The sequence below is a fragment of the Rousettus aegyptiacus genome, unplaced genomic scaffold (genome assembly GCF_014176215.1).
Source record: "Rousettus aegyptiacus isolate mRouAeg1 unplaced genomic scaffold, mRouAeg1.p scaffold_m13_p_16, whole genome shotgun sequence".
In the NCBI taxonomy this organism is placed as follows: Eukaryota; Metazoa; Chordata; class Mammalia; order Chiroptera; family Pteropodidae; genus Rousettus; species Rousettus aegyptiacus.
This window is the reverse complement of record NW_023416291.1, coordinates 12,585,659-12,609,010: the sequence shown is the minus strand read 5'-3', so window position 1 is coordinate 12,609,010 and position 23,352 is coordinate 12,585,659. Positions and strand designations below refer to the sequence as shown.

At 35.9% G+C, this 23,352-nt stretch overlaps 1 protein-coding gene across 7 annotated transcripts in view; it reads left to right on the top strand.

Annotated features, from left to right (window-relative positions):
* Positions 1-23,352, top strand: part of INPP4B (inositol polyphosphate-4-phosphatase type II B) — a 553,469-nt gene that overhangs the window by 384,615 nt on the left and 145,502 nt on the right. For all 7 annotated transcript variants that reach the window (XM_036233518.1, XM_016123282.2, XM_036233519.1 and 4 more), the window contains 2 exons: positions 8,186-8,258; positions 19,539-19,686. In XM_036233518.1, the coding sequence (XP_036089411.1) occupies positions 8,186-8,258; positions 19,539-19,686 (221 nt within the window). The remainder of the gene's footprint in view (positions 1-8,185; positions 8,259-19,538; positions 19,687-23,352) is intronic.

The window sequence follows — 23,352 nt, the reverse complement described above, 5'->3', positions numbered from 1 at the left end:
AGGGACAGCCGTGGAGGAAGGGTAAAGGCCCCCGTGCACGTCAACGTGTGTTCAAGATTTTTATTTTCTTTCTAATTTCTTTTCTCCAAAAAAAGAGAAACTTAATAGAAGTATTAGCCTAAATTCCTGCCTTAGGAATTCAATTGCCTAGTTTATTGAGGCACGGGGGATAAACTTAAAATACCGCTAACAGTGTTTTTTTTTGTTTGTTTGTTTGTTTTTTTAGGAAAATGAGTGTGTATACACGCTATAATCCTATCTTTTCCTGAATGAACATTTTTCATCGATTAGGGCTATTGTGACTTATTTTCTGGCGTAGTGTCTCTTATCCGGGAGCATTTAAATTTTGGTGGTCAGGGAACATCTCCGTGGAAGATGATGTTTATGTAACACTTAACATTTCGTTTACTTTATGAAATACAGCTAAGAATGCTTTTCAAAAAGATATTTTTCTTACTCCAGAATAGGCTAAGATCTTATCTGCTGCCTCAAGCCTTATTCCTTTGTGATCCCCTACTTTCCCTCAGAATGTTTCCCAGATCATGAAAATATTCCAAAGAGGCCTGAAGTTTAAACCAGGTTGATTGCAAATATCAGGGTCGTGAATGAAATTTTGCAGCAGATCTTCTCAGGATCTGTATTTTTGAGCCCCCTGTCTCGGGATTAGGTCTCTTCTTTCAATCCTTGTTTTCTCTGGAGTTCTATGTATGACCCATCTTAAACACCACGACGTGGATGCTTGGATCAAAATGAAAGAGAGAGGATTTCAAGGCTAATGGAGACTCAGAGAACAAATAGGCAGATAATCGGGAGCCTGGACGTATGGCAGTGTGCCAGGAGACCAGGAGCCAAAACACTTCCTATTTCAAAGTCGGGCTACTTTCCCTGTCTCTGAATCTATTCCTAGACACCTTCCTAGTCTCAAAGCTCGCCCACCTGTTGGCTCCTTTACTGTGCTGCTGTCACGAGGTCGGTCAAATTGAATCATACTCTTTTCATAAATGGAGAATCTGATACGTAGGAAGATGCCCCACCCAAGTTCTACTTTATGTTTATGACATCGAACTTAAAAAAGGCTTAACCGAGCCACTCTAGAAATAGGGGATGGCAATGTCAGCACAAGTCGTGTACGAGTCCCAACTTGACTGAAATGGTAAACACGCCAAGCTCTGTTGGCATTACTTTCATCCTATTTGGATTCTTAGGAAACTATGACCTTTTGCAAATTTTTTTATAGAGTTACTATAAACTCTGTTGGCGAGCTTTAGGAATATGCATGACCGAGTGAAGAGCAAGTAGTAGGTCAAATGTGAACGACATTTAGAAGAGTTATGTGGAAATAAATTTACCTTCGTGTTTTCCAAAGTGTGGTCAGAATCATCTGGGGCGTTTGTTAGAAATGCAGATGCAAGGACCCATTTGCAGATCCCCTAAATCAAAATCACTCTGAAGTGTATTAACATGATTTATTGCTGATGGAGATTTAAGTCCTGAAGAGAGTGAATGACTGAAACATTTGAAAAAACGAAGTCACCAAAGAGAGGATCCTTAAAATAACATCCTTCTCACTGGTTTGCACGAATGGGGGAGAAACAAATGGAACTGCTCTTAGTGCCGTAGTCATGCGGGTGAATGACACGTGTGCTCTCTCATGGACAGTGAAGCCCCTAAGATAGTAATGCCTGTCTTAATCAGCTCAAGCTGCCATAAAATAATACCACAGATTGAGTGCCTTAGGCAATGGAATTTTATTTTCTCACAGTTCTGGAAAAGTAGATAGTCCTGGATCAAGGTGCCGGATGATTTAATTCCTGGCAGCAGCTCTCTTCCAGGCTTGTAGACTTCGTGCTGTGTCCTCCCTTGGTGTACGTGCCCACAGAGGGTCAATGAGCTCTGGAGTCTCTTCCTCCTCCTGTAAGGACACCAGCCCTATTGGATCAGGGCCCCACCCTATGACCTCATTTAACCTTAATTATCTCCTCACTCGCCCCAGCTCCCAAAGTAGTCACACTGGGTGTTTGGGCTTCAACATATGCCTTTTGAGGAACACAATTCAGTTCATAACAATACTTCTGATGTAAAATACTGCATTTCAATCTTGAATTTTACATAACCTTCAGAGCATGAAATGAAATGTAATTAAAATCCAAACTCTCTCCTCTCATATACGTTTACTTACCTGTTTCCAAAGTATATCATTATTATATATTTCTCATCAAGGGAAGGTTGAGAAGAGGGTCATCCATCATATTTTACTGGTTCAAACTCTGATTTGATATATACATACATAGAAATGGAATACAAAGTGTTAAAATCACACAACAATAGAAAGAAATGTTTACAAAGAAAATATTAACATGTCCTTTTACAAAGCCAATATATTAGCTGAAATATTGCATTAGGTGTCATAATGGTTTTTTCCAGTTTTAAAGTCATTTTTGACTCTTTTCTCTCATACTCATAGTCAATACGTCAGCAACTCCTGTTGATTCTGACTTCTAAGTAAATCCAGAATCCGAGGACTCGTGACTCCATCTCTGTGACCAGCATTGTCTGTCACCTCCATTTTCACAGTAGTCTCTTCAGTGTCTCCCTGATTCCCTCCTTGCTCCTCCAGACACCAAACCACCCCCCATAGGCACTTACTGACGTATAACACAGAACACATCAACTCCCTAGTGGCTTCCCACTCTCTGAAGGCATCACCCCAAATCCATCCAGTGACTTGACAAAGTCCTACAAGTATTAGCCCTCCTTTGCTTCATTCACCTCATCCCCCACTCCTCTTTTTTGCTCACTTGGATTCAGCCACATTATCTTATTTGCTCTTTGTTGAACATTCTAAATACATTTTTAGCTCAGGTCCTTACACTCAGTTATTCAATTTACTTTCAAGCGTTTTCCTCAAAAGAAAAACTCTGTGCTTCGCTCCCTCACTTCCTTTCAGTATTTATGCAAAATGTCACCTTCTCGCTGAAGCCTTCTCTGCCACAGTAACAAAACTGCAATGCCCGCCCTCAAATTTTGTATCTCCCTTTTCTATATTTTTGTCCTTAGCACTTATTGTCCACCATCATATATTTAATTTATTTATCACATTTATTATCTATTTTCATCATGAAAATTAAGCTTCCTTAGAGGAAGATATTTATCTATTTTGTTCTCTCCTTTATCCCTATTGCCTAGAATAGAGCCTGACACAGGAAAAAAATGAATGAATGAATGAATGAATAAGTGAAGTCAATTTTACTTTGAAGCAGTAAAATTCAAAACTGTCTCTTAGAAGGGAAAATATTTGTTTGCATATAATACTATAAAAACTGGTCAATAAATAATGACTAGAGTGAGAATGTAGTGAATAACGTAGGATTATGAAGAAAAGAGGAAGAAAAAATTGTAAAATAATCAAGAAAATGCAATTAGGGAAAGGAGAAGTAGGAAGCAAAATCATCAATCAGGTGAGAAAACCCATGTAAATAACGGCCAATAAGATCAATAGACAGCCACCGTCCTCCCCTTTGCCCTGCCTCAGAGATGCCTCGGCTCCTCGTCAGGGCAGCATCCTCTGGTGAGGCTTTGCAGGGGCCGAGTTCAGCTCAGTTCCTTCCTGTCTCTCTCTGCTGTTTAATATCTACATTGTGTTTGGATGTGGCACAGATCAAAGTGGTAGTGATTGCTAAAAGGAAGTAAAATGCCTATTTACGGCAGAGGCGCAGATGGTATAAGTGGAGTAATAATACATCTTTGACTATGAACCTACCTAACTAGTATTTTGGGGACCAACTGCCCTTTTCGACTTATTTTGTTCCCATGCCTTGAAGTGGTGTTTTAAGTGGACTTTCATCAGCTGTGGTCAGGGAAAAGGTAGAGTCCTTGAGTAACTAAGGACCAGTTTCACAAGGTTTCATCTCTTTATTTTCCCCAAATATAAAATTGAGAATAATATAACTGGCCTTACTTATATTATAAGATATTTTCTGGAATATAATATTCATTATTCATTCATCAAACAATGCCGCCTTCTATGTTCTAGGTATTCTACTAGGTTCTGGGTATTTAGCAATGAACCAAATATATACAGATACTGCCTTCCAGGGAAGTAAATAATTTTTTTAAATGTCTCGTTGATGAGATGGTGCTATATGCTACAGAAAAAAAATAAGACAGAAGCAAGAGTTAGGGGGCGCTGGGCCACGGCTGTTTTATACTAGATAGTCAAAGATAGATTCACTGATAATGCAATATTCGAGCTGAAATGTGCATACGATAAAGAAGCAAGACATGGATATCTGAGAGGAACAAGAATTGTAGGTAGCGGAAACAGTAGGAACAAAGTTCCTGGGATTGCAACATGCTTGTTGTGTTGAAGGAGCAGCAGAGAGGCCAGTGTGACTGGCACCGAGGGTCGAGGAGGACAGAGGGAGGCGTGGAGGGCAGAGGCGCACGGGGCAGGGAAGACAGCTCACACAGTCCCTTGATGGTCAGTAGCTCTGAGCTAGATGGAAAGAATTGAAGATTTTTGAATATAGGTATGAAATGCTCTGATTCGTGTTTTAAGAAGACCATACTGGCTGCCGCATTGAGTATGGCTTGAAAGGAGGCAAAAGCAGCAGAACAGAGCTTGGTGATTGAGAATTCTCAGGGTCAAAGTGAGGATGAGTTGGATCAGGGCCATATTAATAGAGAAAGTAGAACATGGCCAGACTCCAGGTGCAAAGGATAGCCAAAGAATAAAATTATTATTTGTTGTGATTAGGAAAACTGAGAAAAGCAGTTGCGGAGAGAACGGGAGATTTTGAGATGTTACGTTTGAAATTCCTCTTAGAGTTCAAAGTATAGATGCATGTGAGAAGTCGGAGGTTTGAGTCCGGAATTCTGCTGAGATGTCTAAGCTAGAATTATATATACGTGAATCATCACATGGTATTTGGATGGTATTTAAACCATGAGACTGAATGAGATAACGAGAGCATAGCAATTCCCAAATTTTACACTCTTAAAATTTCTATTTATATAGATTTCATCCACTGATATTTACTATATTAGAGACTTTCTTTATTGGGGTTTTATCTATAGACATTTATCATGTTAGATTCAAGCAAGAAATATTTAAAACAGAAGAGTACACAAGTACACATGCCATTAGCTATCAAATGATCATGTCCTATACCCTTTAGAAAATTTCACTATATGCTTATAAGAGAAAGAAAGGCAAACATACAAATAATGTTTTAGTATTATTATGAAAATAATTTCGTCTTCACCCTGTGCTAAATGCTACAGAGGCTACAAAGACAAAAGTTATCAGGGACTTCGAGGAGACTCCAGAACAAACTTAGAGAAACACGATTTAAGGAATAAACTAATAAACATAAAAGTGCTTTGCCAAGAAGTATTGGTCTTGGATGGGTTCATACAGAACTTGAGGATCATCGTTCTTACAATTTGTCTAGTTTTGTAGCCCAGTGCATGGCGAATTAATATGTTAGTTGATATGCAAAATCATTAAGCTTCTCCAAGAATTGTACACATCACGTTTCTTCTCATTGGCCATAGTTACCATTAAATGACACTTTTTAAAGTACTCATCAAAATCAGTAGGTGTATGGTGCTACGTGTAGTACAAAAAGCATGCGATGTTTGTTATTGCTTCTCGGAATCACAAATGTGAAGTCATTGCACTGAGAGTGCACACCATGTTAAGTGTGTAATGCTGCAGATATCCATCGCGGTGAGAGCAATGGACAGTATCTGTGTCGTAAGCCTCTTTAAGCACAGTTCCACGTTTTTTGAATCTGCATTTTCTATAACATCTGACACAGTGTAAAATGATTTTAGGGTCAATTGTAAAGAATAAATAAATAAATAAAATAAGCTAAGAAAACAAGAAATATGGTTCTTCGAAAAACTTTCAGCCTCAATAGAAATGGAAGGTACACTCAGGAAACTCTTGAAGAAAATAATGATCAAGTCCAAATATGAAAATGTTAATTTGGTAAATATTTATTGGATAGATTCTGTTTATGTTTCATGAATTTAAACCTCGAGAGCATTTCGAATAGTAAACCTTTAAGTACAATACAAAAATTAGAAAATAAGTATGTTATTAGGTTAAGATTGTCCTAAGTATCTGCCTTCCAGCATAGATGGGATTTATGAATGTATGCAAATCATATTTCTGTATCTGTCTGTTAAATAATCCTATTTCTGTATCTGTCTGTCTCCTTTTGGAAACAGAAAGTTGTCTTTAATGTTGAGGCAGGATTGCTTCCATGTCAGGAAGCAGTTTCTTAGGATAATAGCCTGATCCCTATAAATAATAGACTTCTTCACTAAAAGGGCTTAATCTAAACCATTCCTATATGTTATGTTGTAGGCGATGGTCTTCTTTTGGAAAGGAGGATGGCTCGTAGCTATATACCTAGTTAATATGTGGAACTATATTGGGAACAAATCAGTAAAAGGTTTGAAGACCAGTCTGAGAATACAGGAGTTGATTGGGCAGTGAATAACCATTAGATGGTCGAGAAGGGAACATGAATATGATGAAAATAATATTTACGAAAGATTATTTTAGCAGCCCTATATGGGCTGAAAGGAGTAGAGGAAGTGCTGGAAATAGGAGAAAAAAAGAATTTTAAGCAACGCCATCGCACATCGCTCTAGTGATTTAGGAAGTTCATTTCCACAATAGCTGTGGATTAAAAAGAGAAGAGATCCCCTCTGACTCCTGGTTGGTCTGGAAAAAGATTTAGAGAACATCAAATTTTAAGAGCAGATTGAAGTTATCCATTCTTTCAGGAAACTTAGGACCTCAATGTAAATGCTAAAGGAATCATGAAAGTACATTTTTTCCCCATCAAGAAATTTCCTGAGTAATGTGATGAATGCCATAATAGAGCAATAAGTAGTGGACTGTAAGAATACAGAAAGTAACATTTAAATCAATGTTTTAAATTGAAGTCTTTCTTTTCGAAGTGCTTAAAGGACATGTTTATTCCATCATTAACAGTGACCTCAGTGGCCATGACTCTCAGAGAGGCCCAGTGCCTGGCGGAGGAAGGAAGCAGGGAGACAGATAGGACAGTCATGAAAGAGCCCCAGCAATTCTGATGCTCTCTCCTGGGGATGGCGATCCTGGTCTTTGGAACCTTCTGAGCAAAGCCACGCATGCTCCAGAGCATGGCTATTCCCCTTCAAACGCATCATCAAAAGAACTTCCTGTGTTTTGTTTATTTTGTTTTTATTTGCATTGATTTGTTTATATCTTAAAAATTCACTCTCCTCCTTCTTCCACTTTCTTTCTCTCTCTTCTCTCTCTCTCTCTCTCTCCTCTCGGCTAGGGACAAAAGGAAACTCATTTGAAGAAACAAATGACAGTGTCCTCTGTCTATGTGAAAATAGGTCTCTCATCAACTTCCCGGGGCCAGAAGCATGTTGTTTCCTCTGTTAGTTACAGTTTTATGAGAAGCTGAAGGGGTCCCATGCTTAATGGTAGACTGTCTGGGATATTGTCTCCAACTCATGGTTCACCCACTAGGAACAGGGAAATGTGCATTTCTGGGTCTCTTATCTCTTTCTGTCTGGAGAAGTGTTGGTTCTGTAAAGGCTTGTGAGTTTGTGATCTCTGAATCGGCTTATTTATAAACTGCTAATTTATAAACTTCTAATTTATAAATTGCTTATTTTATAAATCAGAGAGTAACTTATTTATAAATTGTCATACTGTATGAGCAAGTATCTTCATTGTTTTTGCTGAAAACAAAACTCATTTTTCCTTACTTAAGTAGATGCTTAAATTTTTATTTAAAGTTACCTTTACTTAAAATCTAGAAAATAATCAGAAGTAATCAGAAATACAAAACCCTTCAGCTTGTAAAATGTGAATTGCCATACTGTAGCCTGTTGTGGACAGTCCTTTTTCTCTTTTTGCCTTCTTTCCTAAGTAGTCTTTAACTAGACTGAAATGTAGTCTATGATACAATCATATTACATATAAATAAAAGTAAATACTCATAAGCTTCCTAGTAAAGTTAAGGCTGAAAATATTTTTACAAAAATGTTTTGATTAATTTTTTTAAAAAAAACTATGTGCATTGACTCATATTTTGCAAACAAAATAAAAGAATTTTCTTATTTTGAGTACTTTCAAATATGTGTTTCTTTTGCTTTTATTCTTTCCTAGTGTGCACTGGTGTGTGAATGTACAGCCCCAGAAAGTGTGAGCAGAAAAGACAACTTACCTTTTCTGAATGCAGGTATGTACCTCAGCTCTGGAAACTTCTATGAGTTTCACATCAACATAAGTTTTAATTTCCTATGAACTGAATACTGAACCTGGGCAGCATTCTCACAGAATCGTTTGTGAACACTTAGTAATTGACTTGGTAGTCACACGAGTTGGAGTCAACTTGACGGTGCTGTAAGAAGGATATATAGAAACCTTGCCTAAATGCCCATCAACAGACGATTGGATAAAGAAATTACAGTTCATACACACAATGGACTATTACTCGGCCATTTAAAAAATGAAATCCTACCATTTGCAATGACATGGATGGACCTAGAGGTTATTATGCTGAGTGAAATAAGTCAGAGAAAGATAAATACCATATGATTTCACTTATATGCAGAATCTAAAGAACAATAAGAACAAACTAATCAAAAACAGACTCACAATTATAGTGGATAATTTGGTGATGGAGGGGGTTTGGGGGACTGGGGGAACGGGGTGAAGGGTTAAAGAAGTACAAATTAGTAGTCGATAGATGGTCACAGGGATGGGGAACACGGCATAGGGAATCCAGTTAGCATTAACCTATTGGCTAGATGGAGGGCCGGAGAAGAGAAAGGACAAGTAGGTGGATCGTTTTATAAACTATATAAATGTCTAACCAATGTACTGTATACTTGAAACTAATTAAAACAAAAATGTTACCTTCAAAACAAACAAACAAACAAGCAAATCTTGCCTATGTGGCAAAACAAATACCCGTTAGCTGTTGGATTTTGTATTCTCTGAAACAAGACACATGAGAAGACAGAGTAAGTAGTAGAAATGCAAAGCTCTTATTTACTTTGACTTTCTAATTATAGAACTCAAAATAAAGTTGTAAAGACAGTAGATATATGGGTCTGGTAGGAAAAATTCATACACACGTCTGTACATTCCTGGGTATGTATGTATATAATGTGTTACTCATGGTAATATAATTGAATTTCAACAAGGCACTAAACTGGGGTAAATGATAACTTTGTGAATAAAATTGAGACATATAGTACAGTTAAAAATGTATGATAATGTGTATATGCAAGGCATGGAATTAATATTTGAATAATAATGTAAGTTATGGTACCAATAATAATGTTATTACATAATGACTATTACAAAGACAGGCAATATGCTTAACGCCTTATATGCCTTGTCTTACCTTGCCTTCTGATGTCTGTTGTGTGCTATGAAGAAGGCACTATCATCTTCATATGACAGATGAGGCGGCTGGTCAAGGTCACGTACCTAGCAAATAGCACATTCAGAATTTAAATCTAGTTTTAGTCCAGGCCTTTCTTTTTATTGGTAGGCTGTGCTATTACTAAAAAGCCATTAATTAATAAGCTGGTGTAGCAATATAATAAGCTTTAATATTTTTCTAGTCTTGCCATGTTGTACGTTTAAACAAATACATAAATAGCATAATAATCAGCTCAATGAATAATACCAAACTTCAAAGGCTTACTAATCCATAACCCCTGAAGGAAGCCACTAATAATAGAGAAAAAGAATGGGAAAAGGGGAGGCAAGCTTTCTACTGTCTTTATACACACAGAGAACTGAAAATGAAATTTAACAACAAAACATTAACTATACTTATGCAGAATGAGTGATTATTCCAAAGATAGCAGCTTCTTCTCTACTTATGACAGAATGGCTTTTTACAAATTTTATTAAGGATATAATATTGGAGGGATGTGCGTTAAACAGTGAAGAGTTACACAGATGGTTAGGCCGCCTATAAAATAAGTTATCAGTGTTGTGAAAATATCTAATGCACCCTCAAAGGCTCTCCTCACATTTATTTTTCCACGTGTAAGCTAACCAAACCTTTAGTCACCTATCTTAATATGTCCAGATAGTTTATTTAATTTACTAAACATCAGTGTTGAGAAATAAAACTGAGTGCAGGAGATGTTAAGCTCATCTTAAGTACAGTTTGAATGAATGAGGTTATCACCAAAATCATCTACACTATAAGATAATTTTGCAATGATTCATTCATGTAAACCTTATAATTTTCTATGCACACAAAAAGAAATGCCATTTTAAAATACCATTGGGTTAATATAAACTTCAAAGAGAAAGAGAAATGGCTAAGTATGAGGATATATTACCTAAAGAAGCAGAGACAGAGGGAATATAGTGAAAAATAAATCTGCACCTCCTAATGCTCGTGCCATAAAGTCTGTAAAGCTTGAGTCTTGGAAGTGTACCAACTCTTCCAGATTACTAGGGCGCTATTCCTCATGTGTAAATTGTAATGTCACAAAGACAACTGCCATGGAATTGATGGAAGCAGCTGCATTCTGCAATTTAAATATACTTAGTGGAATGAGAGATGATTGCTTACTGCTTTTCTCCTTTCGTGGAGGTGACAGTTTTGGTGGTTGGTGATGCTCCGCTTAGTTCCAGTGACGTTTTTCAATCTCCTTAGTCCAAGCACGTATAACCTAGGATCTTCGCCACAAATATTTCCTTTAAGCCTTTTCATATTAGGGAAAAATAAGACCAAATGACAGGCAAATGTGAAAAGCTAGATTTAAGAAAAATTAAAAATGGAACTAAGTACTGTGTATGAAATGTTTCTATTCAAAATATGAAAATGTGTTGTGTAGATTTAGAATATGTATGACTTTGACCTGTGCGTACCTTTGTCTTTTGTTCTATTTATTTATCTATCTAAACTCAGCAACTTTAGAATCCGTCCATTATATTCCCATGTGGCATTTAAAAAAAAAAAAATCTGTGGACAAAGGGAGTTATTGACATTCTTCTCAGGCCTTTAAACCTTTGTGTTAATGTATCATATGGAAGCCGCCAGCCTCAGTGAGTTACGAAGGACTTACCGAATGAGTGGAAATGAATGTCACATCTCATAGCAGCAATTCCCTATTCTATTTCTATCTCTAGAGGTTTAATTTATAATTCAGGAAATCTACTTATCTATTGTAATATTAAAAAGAAAAAGCTCTTCTTCCCGAGGTCTCACTTTTTCCATGCCCTGTTTGGCAAGTTGAACATGTACCTCGGGAATCTGGGGGATTAATGGCAGGAGAGAAAGGATTAGGAAGAGGAGGAGGAGAGGAGAATTTACAATTCCAGGAGAAAGTATCTTAAGTGTATGGGCAACCAAGTTCCTTTTAGCTATTGGATGTTATTTTTTCTGAAACAAGACACACTAGAAGACACAGTAAGTTAGAAATAGGAAGCTCTCATTTAGTTTGACTTTCTAATTATATAACTTGTAGAATAAAGTTGTTAAAACAGCAGATTTACCTCTAATCATTTGCTTATTGTTTCAAGCAAAACGGTGGTAAGAACACTTAAATCTCTTTGCTGTTGCCGTGAGGGGAGCTGGGGAAGTTGTTTTTGGATATAGACAAGAGCAGATGTTGAGGTCTCATATAAGTCCCGCTAAGTCACATCATTCATTTGAGGCGCCTTGTCTGCAGCAGAGTACTAACAAGCGGGCTCTCGCGGTATTAATATAAGAGCAGTGACAAGCTGTCAGATCTGGTGTCAAAGCCTAGAATTGCCAGCCAGCAACGTGACCCTGACAGACAGGTCGGCCGCCTTGGCCACCAGCTCTTTTAAAATGACCAAATTAACCTGGCCAGTCTTTGGTTTCCTTGCTCTCAAATGTTCGCAGGTGATATAGCTTAGTTCAGCTTTTGCTATGTTTTTCTTCGTTTTAGAAATATTTCATAAAAGCATTCATTCGAAGAGTTTCACACATAGTCAGTCACATGTCCCTTGTCATTTACAGTTGTCTTTCTCGGGAGTTATTTACATGAAATAAGCCTGACCATAGATAGATACACCGTTTTCAAATTTTGTCAGGAAGACAATTCTCTCTGTATTTCCTTAACTCTCCCAATTTTCTTTGTAAAAATATGATGCTACCTCGTACTTCGTTTGACCCCTATATTGCTATGGAGCTAATGGGCCCTGTCACAATGTTTTCTATTATCTTCACTTTTTGAGCGAGTTCCTCCCTGTCAGCAAACATTAGATCTAATATAGCACCTATCTGGACTGAATTCCATACATCTTGAGTCATAAAATTAGCCTTTATATTCTTTAAAGGCCACTTTCACGCTTTATATCGACCTGTATACTGTCCTTCATATTCACAAAGGGTGTATCTGACAGCGATGATTTCCCCGACTGCGTAAGATGGAATTGGAACTGGGACCATCAGTCCTAAATTCATGCAGTTTTCGCTATTTAGGGAATCGGTGTTTGTACGTCTCGAATCACACCTTTTTTCAAAATTAACCCCTATATTTTTTGTCCTCTTTTTCCAAAATAGCCTTGTACTATTGTTGCTTTGCAGAAGATTCTAGATTGTAAGCTATTTAAGAAAAAGAAACAGTCCTTTTTTATTTGTGTGCCCCTAGGGTCAGATTATAATAGGAACTCAATAAATCCTTGTCAAATGGCTGATAACGGGTATATCTGATCATTTGAATTTATGCTTCAAGTAGCAGAAAACTACATTGTTATTCTTTCCACGAAAAGTGTTTAAATTTAATTATTTAGGTTTGAAATAAAATAATTTATTCCTTTTCTTAAAAATTACTACCAAATGCTTATTTTTAAATGTTTTCTGCCTCGTATGGCACCATAGATTTTAAGTGCCTTTCACAATACCACACAACTGAACTAAATATCAGGGTGACATTCTCTTCACTACCGCTGCCATCCAAAGCAATGCATGACTCAGAACGTTTTAAGAGATTTTGTTAAATATATTTTCCTCTATACTTATTTGAGTCTTGATGAATTCCAGGTAAAAAGTACATCTCAGTTTTCCTCATTTTTTCTTTTCATTCATAAGGAACTAAATCTATTACCTCGTCAAATTTTAAATGATATCCTTTCATATTAACGAAGATATCTCTGTTGTATTTCCTCCATATTAGTTTAAATAGATTTTGCCCTTGTATTTATAGCTCTCTAGTATATAAAATATGGAGTCATTTTGGTTCATTACATTGTCCCTTGATTTCATATACTTATCACCAGATCTCTTTGTCCTTTGCTATTTTAACAAATGAGATGGAGTCCATTAACCTTACTCTTTTGGAATTTCCACATATTTTCATTACTGTATACGAATATATTTAGGATGTTAAGTCGCTTCAATAGAAGAGTGAATTGTCTATCTAATAATCAATGGAAACATCTCTTTGACACCTCTAAATGCTGCCACTGTCTTTCTCTTGTAAGTACGTTTCCTCCTTCACTACCCACTTTAGGTAAACGAGAAGAAAAATAAAGACGAGAAGATGATATAGTCAAAAAGATAACGTTTTATAGATGAGTGTAAAGAGGCCTTTCTCTTTATGGTTTTTCCTTCATTCTGGTGCCTGCGCTCTGAAGTTTTTAATTATGCCCTTCCCTCTTACATTTCCCCTTCCCAATGTACACAGGTTTTGATGCTCTGTTTTCCTCTTGGGGAAAGTAATGGTAAATACCTGAGTTGCAAGGTTTAAGCTAATTTCTGTAGAACGTTTGCATTTTCTGGGCACTAGGTACAGATGCAGGAGATGAAATGAGGATGAGGAAAGTAGCACAGTCCTGTCCTTCTCCAAGTTCACATTCTAATGGAGGACACCCAAAGGTAAACAGGCAATTGCAGTACAAGTAGTAAGAACCACGATAGAGATGGGGATGGGAAGTGTAAAGGGGAGACACCTGTGGGGAAGCAGGGGGTGGAAACCAAGGAAAGCTTCCTGGAAGAGGCGCTAGCTGAGCTAAGTCTATAAGATGGTTACCTATAGCCGAGAAAGAGGGGTGCTCCTCTGAGATGTGGGGAATACCTTGAACAGAGGCAAATTGGCGAGAAACGACTCGATTTCGGTGCGCAATGTGAAACATAAGCCAACTTCTACCTTCTAGAGTTTTCTTTTTTACTTTAGTTACTGAACAAACAGAGCAAATCAAACTGGAATGAGTGAAGCAAAGCATTTTTTTTTTGACCACCCAAAATCTAAAATCCAAATTTTACACACTAAACTCACCAGTTATCATCACTGGAAACTGAAGGCTCACAAGTATTATTTTTATATTTTATTCTGATATCTGTTGCAGCTTTTCTTATTCTTAACTTTGAATTGAAGATAGAGGGTTAAGAGTTTGTGGGTTTTGCTAAATTAGAACTTTGTCCATTTCTATTCTTCTTTTTTTTTTTTTTTGCAACGCAATGCAAATAATATAATTTAGATTTTATAACAAACCCAGAGAATAGTAACTAAAAATTTCTGGAGAGTTTATTTTTTTTAATAATTAATTTCATCTTTATTATTTTAAAGAGCTATCTCTACTGTATATTTAGAGTTCCTCTCATGTTTTCTTACCCTTTCTTTTCTATTAGCCATGCTCCGGACACTGATTTAGTGATTTCTATTATGCTTTTTAATTCTCACCCAATCTTAAAAAGAGCCAACCTACATTTAAGTTGTATATAAATCTAAGCTATTTTCAAGTACAAATAAGGGAGTGTCAGTATCTAATTGGACTACAGACTTATCTGTAGTAAGTATAATGTAACATTTGAAGAATAGACAATGTATGTACATTCAGCTGAATAATTAAACTATTAAACAACTCCATAATTAAAAGCTACAGAATGAATAGATTCTCTGCAAGAATCTGCAGTACATTAAAATAATGATTTTGTAAGGCTTTACGCCAATAAAGTCAGATTCCATTTAAATATGTGATTCCTACCACTTCCCAAAAGCGAGTACATGAGGATAATCACAAATGAGCTTCCTCTGGAGAAATACATCAAAACAACTTGATAGAATGAGGCTTCTTGATCATCCCCTTGACTCTGAATCCAGATTTCCAAAAATTTTTGTACACTCCATCAGCATCCTTAACAGAGACACAGAAAAGAGAAAATCACCCTTGTGATTTCTCTCTGGTTTATCTTTTTTGCCCCGGGTTCCTTGGGCATCATCTTTTTTTGTGTGTTGTCGATGTGTTGGCTTTGGTGAGCATTTTCTTGGCATCTTTACTTTGATCATTCAGAATGGGAGCAGCCTGGCTTTCACAATTGCTGAATCTTTTTAAAAAGCAGGCAGCACGTAATCTTGTTAAAGAGACCCTATTACAGTGTCTGGGAGAAACAGTATAGAAATTCGAGTTGTGCTGCAACATAGGGGTTCGGTCTGTTATTTCCTTTCTGTCTCTATGTTCACATTATGAGGTAGACCTAAGGGAGGGTATCAATATCTGGACCAGCTTAGAACTCTACCCGTATTAAGTCATCACAAGACCATGATATCATTCAAAATGTCTCCACTACTTTTCTCTTGGTAGAATGTGTTATATATTGTTTAGCGATTGTTTTGGCAAAAGCGGTGAAAAAAGAAATGAAGAGAATAAACATAAGGCTCTCAAAAGGAACTCTAATAGATGTTAGTTATTGTTGCTGAGTTGAGTGTGTCATATGGTCAGAAACGTATTTCCTGCATGAAGAAAGATTGGCATCAGTGGTGAGCCAGAGCTGAAAGCTACAGAGTGGATGTGCAGAACTGTCGAAGTTTTATCTCTGCTGTAGAGGAGAAGCATATACCATGCCTTATTTTTTTATATGAGGATGACAAAGTCTCCTCACTATCAATCCAGCAAGAATTTTGAATTGAGAACATCTTATCTGGATATTGTTATAACCAGTACAACAAATTTGCATGGTAGTTAAAAGTCAGACCATGTTTTTTTTTCATTTTTAAGCCATGCTTCATTATATGGTATTTTAGGATACAGAGTAGAAATCTTTCTGGAACAAATTGAGTTGTAAAGTGGATCTCGCTGTACCTACATTGAGATCCTGATAAATATACATGATTCAGTACTAATGTTGGAGACCTATGAGTTTTAAAAGATCAGAACCGTCATGCAAGTTAGATAGGAGACATTTTGGGAATTTTATTTTTTTGGATAAGCAAGTTGTCTGATTTTTAAAGTTATTTGTCCCTAAGTTTTTCCTTAAAAATGGCAGTTTTTCCATAGAATCCTCAGGTGTTGTGTACAGGATGGTCAGAGGAGAGCTCTAGGATGCATTAATCAAACTGCCCTTGATTCCTGCTCAGGCTGTTTCAACAAACTTTTATATTTAGAATGCACCGAACTTTCAAATGAAAACAATAAAATCCAAAGTTGAAGGATTAGTTTTATGATAAAAGAAAACAAAGAATTTTATAATTTGTAACTTAATTCAAAGTACGAATTTTCTTTAAAAATTATTATTTTTTTTCTATAAAAGGCAAGAAAAATCTAAGGATTTTTAACCATAGTTTGGGAGATACAAATGTTCTGTGTAATCTTAAAAAAAAAAAAAAAAGGTTAAAAAGCAGCACATAATACTGAGTATAGGTAAACCAAATAATTAAATATTTACTTAGATTACTAAGAACAAACTGGGCATTTCAGAGATGGCATTTTTGTCTTACTATAAAAAAAATTCATTTATATTTCTGATCACATTGACTATATTTGAATTTATGAGATCTCATGAATGGTTTAACCTAACACTATATTGAATTTAATACATATTTTTTTTCTTTCTTTGACTCTAGAGATATGACAATAGAAGATATAGTAAAATTCTTATATCTTTAAAACATTGTCACTTTAAAAATAAATGAAACATTATAGTTTCTTTCATTGGCTGTAAGTTTTTATATTTCAGATGAAAGAAAATATATATGATATGACCAAATATCCAAAATATATAAAGAACTCATACAACTCAATAGCAAAGAAAAAAAACAATACAATTAAAAAATGAATAGAGGATATGAATAGACATTTTTCCAAAGAAAATATACTGATGGCCAATAGATACATGAAAACATCTCAACATTACCAGTCATCAGAGAAATGCAAATCAGAACCACAATGATATTACCTAACACCTATTAGCATGGAGATTATCAAAAAGACGAGGAATAACAAGTGTTGGCCAGGATGTGGAGAAAGGGGACCTTTGTGCACTGTTGATGAGAATGTAAATTGGTGCAGCCACTTTAGAAAACAGTATGGAAGCTCCTCAAAAAAAAAAAAAGTAATATATGATTCAGCAATTTCACTTCTGAATATTTATCCAAAGAAAACAAAAATACTAATTCAAAAAGATAAATGTACCCCCATGTTCATCACAGCATTGTTTTCAATAGTCAAGATATGGAAATAACCTAAATGCCCATCAATGGATGAAGAAGATGTGGTATATACATACCCTGGAATATTATTCAGCCATTAAAAAGAATGGTATCTTGCCATTTGTAATGACATGGATGGACCTTGAGGGCATTATGCTAAGTGAAATAAGTCAGACAGAGAAAAACAGATACTATGTGATCTCACTTATATATGGGATCTAAACCAACAACAACAACAACAACAACAACAACAACAAAACCCGGAAACAAAACCCCGAATTCATAAATATAGACAGCAGAGTGGTGGGTGCCAGAGAGGCAGGAGAATAAAGGGAGCCAAAGTAGGTAAAGGGGGTCAAAAAGTACAAATATCCAATTATAAAATAAATAACTCATGGGGATATAATGTAAAGCATGATGACTATAATTGATAATACTGTATTACATATTTGAAAGTTACTAAGAGAGTGTATCTTAAAAGTTCTTATCACAAAGGAAAAAAAGTGTAACGAAGTATGGTGGTGAATGTTAGCTAGACTTGTTGTGGTAATCATTTTGCAATTTATACAAGTGTTGTACTCCTGAAATTAATATAATGTTATATTTCAATTACACATCAGTATAGAAAAGAAACTAATGTTACATATGGATCTGTGATATAATCTAATTGATAAAATTTAAAGATCATATTTAGGTTCATATAATTTATTTGGATATACAATTCTAGATATTAAATGTTGTCTCTCAGTATACTGGAGGTATTTTACTGTTTTCTGGCTTCTGTTAGTACTTTTGAAAAGTGAACACTCTGGCTAATTTTTCGTAGGGGGTAGGTAATTGTACTTGAAGCTTTAATCTGGTTGAAGAATGGAATACTTGAAATCAAGGTTTATGATATAGTGTTAATTCTGATAATAATTTCTATACTGTACCTTTGAGAATGAATGGTTGCAGACAAATAGGTCACTTGATCCACATTTTAATGTTCAGAAAGATATTATATGTTTACCCAAGTAGTGAATGAGATATAGTCTTATAGAACCCTAAAATTTTGAAAGACATTTTACCTTATACTCTGAGGGGATTTGGCCCACATGCCATGCTCCATATTATTTTAAGCCTTACATCCACTTCAGTAGCAAATTCTGTTTTAATCCAGCTTTATTGGTAAAGTGGAGCCACATAATCTTGGATACTTGACTGGTGAGTGACCTGATATTTTATTGCCCATTATGCTTTGATGCATGAGTGTAACAAAGACATTCATTGCCTAATGGCAATGAAAATAAGATTCTGCTTTGGAACATATGCTTGCGAACATCATAGGAGTGTTATCCTCGCACATACCCCAAAGTATCAAGTATTATCTTAACATCTGGTCCTACCCTTTTTCTTTAAATCTTTATATCCCTTTTTGGCACGGCCTTACTGCTTCTCCTCTAATCACTGCCCACCCACACTAAATGCACAGTTTGTTCATTATCTCCTTGTCTTGCTTCCAGTAATATGCGTTTTCAAGAAGGTATGTTATTGAGTCACTGGCACTAAAGTATGTATGATACTTGAATTATAATAGATCATAAGCCAAGGAATAAACTTCTCTGACATTTAAGAAATAAATAATTTTCAGTACTGGGGCCATTTAAAACCTCTGAAATAACTTATCGTTTATCACCTACTATATAAGTGGATAAAGTTGACTAAGAGTGATCAGAAAAAAATTCAGAAATATATTTTTTCAAAGTATGTATTATGTATATATATTTTCATCTCTATTCTAAATACACATACTGTAAGAAAATCTTTATAAGAGAAATGAATTAATACATAGTAAATTAGAGAATTGCAGTAGCCACATTTACGGATTAAAATTTGATGTGTCGATTTTTTAATTTAATATAAAGTATATATTCCAAAAGCTACTGAAAAAGTAAGATGTAAGAATCGAATTCTTAGATAGGTTTATGATAAAAAAAACAAATTTTTGATTAAACATATAATTAGAATGGTTTTGTTAATTGGTCTTCATCTAATGTGCATATCTTTGTAATTTAACCATTAAGCTTGATTCTTTCCTTTCTCCTCAGTGTTAAAGAATCCAGTGTGTAAACTATATAGATTTCCCACATCTGACAACAAATGGATGCGAATCCGGGAGCAGATGTCAGAGAGCGTGCTTTCTTTTCATATTCCTAAGGAATTGATCTCTCTTCACATAAAAGAAGATTTGTGTAGGTAAGAGAAAATAATTCGTGATTGTCTCTCACATTATTTATTTTTTTGTATAAGCCAATTTTTTTTTTTTGAAGAACAATGATAACATCAAATTCTGGACCCATACTGTCTGTTATGGTGATCATTAGCCCCGAGTGGCTGTTAATCACTTAAAATGCAATTAGTCCAATTTGAGACGTTCTATAAGTGTGAACTACACAGCAGAATTTGAATTCTTTGCACACGAACATAAAGACTGATTTCATAGTTGGTATTAAATTTTAAAATATTATTAATTTCACTTGCTTTAAAAATTTCTTTTTAAAAGAGTACTAGAAAAAAATGTAATTACATATGTAACTCCTCTTTGTGACTTGCATTGTATTTCTATTGAAAAGCTCTGAGTTCAGCTGATAACCTGAGATTCGACCTTGCTAACAATCCTTGTGTCTTTACTTCGTCTATATTTGGTTACTGTTTCTGTAAGAAACTCCTGCTTCACTCTTCTAACTACTCGTCTGTATGAAAACTTTCAGGTGTTTGTTGGTCTAAAAACTCTGAAATGATAGATAAAATATGCTATGTGAATGAACAGTATTTTCAGACAATAAAATTAAATCCTTTGCTCTAATAAAACAGAAGGACGTGAGAGCTGGTAGTAGATGATAATTTCTTTGAGCCATGACTAATGAGATGATTTGTTTCTCTCCTTTATATACCTCCGGTAACTTTAAAAATGCTGAATACTACATTATACTAGACACTGTTAAGGCCCCAAGTCTCAGAAAATTAGCAACTCTTTTTAATAGTTAATATTTTGTAATTGCTGAAGTATACAACAGGGCGTGAAATGTCCAAAGTTCGGATTTCTGCCTTCGGCTCACATTAGTACACCAAATTACTTAATATTAATATCCTCCTTTAGTAAACTCTAATGCCTTAGGGATGTCATATTGACCTAAGCTCACAGCATGGAGAGGGCAGGTCAAACCTGGCCATATTGACAATACAATCGTAAGCTTCATGACAACAATATTTCAGTCAATGATGGACAACATATATAACTGTGGTCCCATAAAAATGTAATGGCGCTGAAAAATTCCTATCACCTAGTGATGTCATAGCAGCCAGAACATCCTAGCGACGTAAAGCATTACTCACAGGTTTGCGGAGAGGCCGATGTAAACAAACCTATGCTGTCAGCCATATGAAAGCATAACACATACAATTATATACAGTACATAGTACTTGATAATGGTAATAAACAACTGTGTCACTGGTTTACGTATTTACTATACTGTACTTTTTGTTGTTTTAGATTGCACTCTACTTAGAAAAAAAGTTTTTGCTGTAAAACAGGAGCCGCGTTATGCCAGTAGCAGCCTCATACCCCTCGCGTTTATTGCATCTGTTGATTGCATCATTTTCTCCAGTGCTTGATTTAATCTCATGTTGTTTTATGCGTGCCGTGCAGGCTTGTAGCCTAGGGGCAGTAGGCTAGACCATGTAGCCTAGGTGTGTAGTAGGCTATACCATCTAGCTGTGTACTAATAGTGCCTCTATGATGTTCGCACAGTGACACATTTCTCAGGATGTATTCCCGTTGTGAAGAGGCGCCTGCCTGTATTTGTTAAGATAGAAATGGTATAGATCCAAGTGAGGAGAAAAGAACAAGAAAACAGAACTTGGATTTGAGGGAAAATCAAACAGGAAACTGGATTAGAAGAAAACCACCTGGATCTAGGGAAATAAAGAATGAAAGAGGGACAAGAAGGTGGATATTTGAGAGTAGCAGAGTGAGGAGGATCAGGCCATAGAAATCAGACAACAGGTATTGACGCTGGCCAAGAGAAGCTGTAAGATGTACAGAAACCTAAGCAGATTACTTGTAACAGCCGGCCGCAAGAATGAATTGATGTAAGTAAATTGTTCAATGCTGTCCCTACTTAGAGCCAGTACCATGAGAGGAGCATGGAGTTTGGGTCTCCTAAGTCATAAAAGAATTATCATCCTCAACATGATTGTATTCTAGACTGCTAGACACTAAGAACCACGCCAACTAGAGTCATATAAAAGTCAAGTTTCATACAGAAGAGTTGGAAAAAATAATTCTTCTTCACAGCAGTTATAGAATAACAATAAAGCATAAGTTGGAGGTGTCAGGTAGAACCTTGTGCCTTTATTTCAGCTGAGAATCTCAGAACGGGAGTTGCCAAATAAAGCAGATTTAAGACCTTCGGGCTAAGCCTTACCTTATAAAATGGCATCTGAAAGCTGCATCTAACTTAGGCAGTCCTAAATTCCCCACTAAAATACCTACAAAGACACAGAAAAGGAAAATGATGACCTTTAAAAAAAAAATTGCCTATTAACATAATACTACATTATGCTCTGTACTATGTATAACCTAATGACTAAACATCAGACTCTTATTTTGGGACTGAACATTTTGGTTGATGGACCGCTAATCTTATTTCATCTAAAAGTATAGCAAGCTGGTGAGAAAGAAAGTGAAGCGAAAGACCCCCCACTGCCACCCCAGTCAGTCTTTTGTCATCGTTTCAAAGCCCCATAAAGGCCGAGCAGCTGACCCGCATGTCTACTACCTGTGAGGACTCCCCTGTGCTCTGTCCCATCCCTACCCCCACCCCTCCCTCCACTCCCGCTCCCGTTCATATCTCTCTGTCTATCCATTCGCTGACAGACAGTAAATCCCAGGGGGGGAGGTAGAAGTAGGAAATAAGGAGAAAGTGGCCATTAAACCACTGAATTTTATAGGCATAGGCTCTATGACTGTGTTATTATTTTTAATACAAAAAAAAAATGCCATCTACCCATCCTCTTCTCTTGCCTTTCTCTGTATCTCTATGTTCATATGTGTTTGCAGCAAAATAGAAAAATGCAAACGCATGGAAGGGGTGGTTTTGATGGAGACAAAGAAACAGTGCCTTCAAATATAAAGCTCTCTTGCGAGGAACCAAACTAGGAACTGTCGTCATTATACACTTGGGACTTGTTCAGAGAAGAAAATCCCATTTCAACTTTATAAAACTAATCTGTAAAAACCTGGTAGATTCTGAACATTGGGCACTGTGATGACCAGCCTCTTCCAAATACCTTTGGGTTTCTCCAACTCCTTTTCTGTGTACATCTTCTATCATTAAAATGTGTTTTAAAAAACTTAACAATAAATCTTTAAAATATTTGTAAAGGAAAGGAGAAAAAAATCATACTGAAGACTTAAAAGGGAAATAGAAAAAAAAAATTGTAGGAAAATTGACTCGCCATCTCAGTAGAGTGTAAGAAGGTATGGTTGTTATGAAACAGAATCAGAAAGCCAAGAAAAGAACCTCGGCTTTTCTTTAGGAAAATGCCAAGAAGAAAAGGATAATGGTGAGAATAATTAAATTTTCAATAACGACAGCCTAATTAAATCCACAGAGCAAGCAGAAAAGGACAAATTTAACACTGAGAAATAATATTAGTGTGGAAAACAAACATGATTATCTTCTCAAATGCTGAACAAAAGTTTAAATTGGTGAGAAATAAGATGTTAGATGTTAGATGTGCATGAAGCTGGAAACTACCCAATGATTTTAAGTGTTCTTGAGAAAGAACAATTAGTACAAAAGCCTGGAAAAAAGAAACAGTGAAAACATATGCAGTTTTTTTTTCTTTTACATGTTA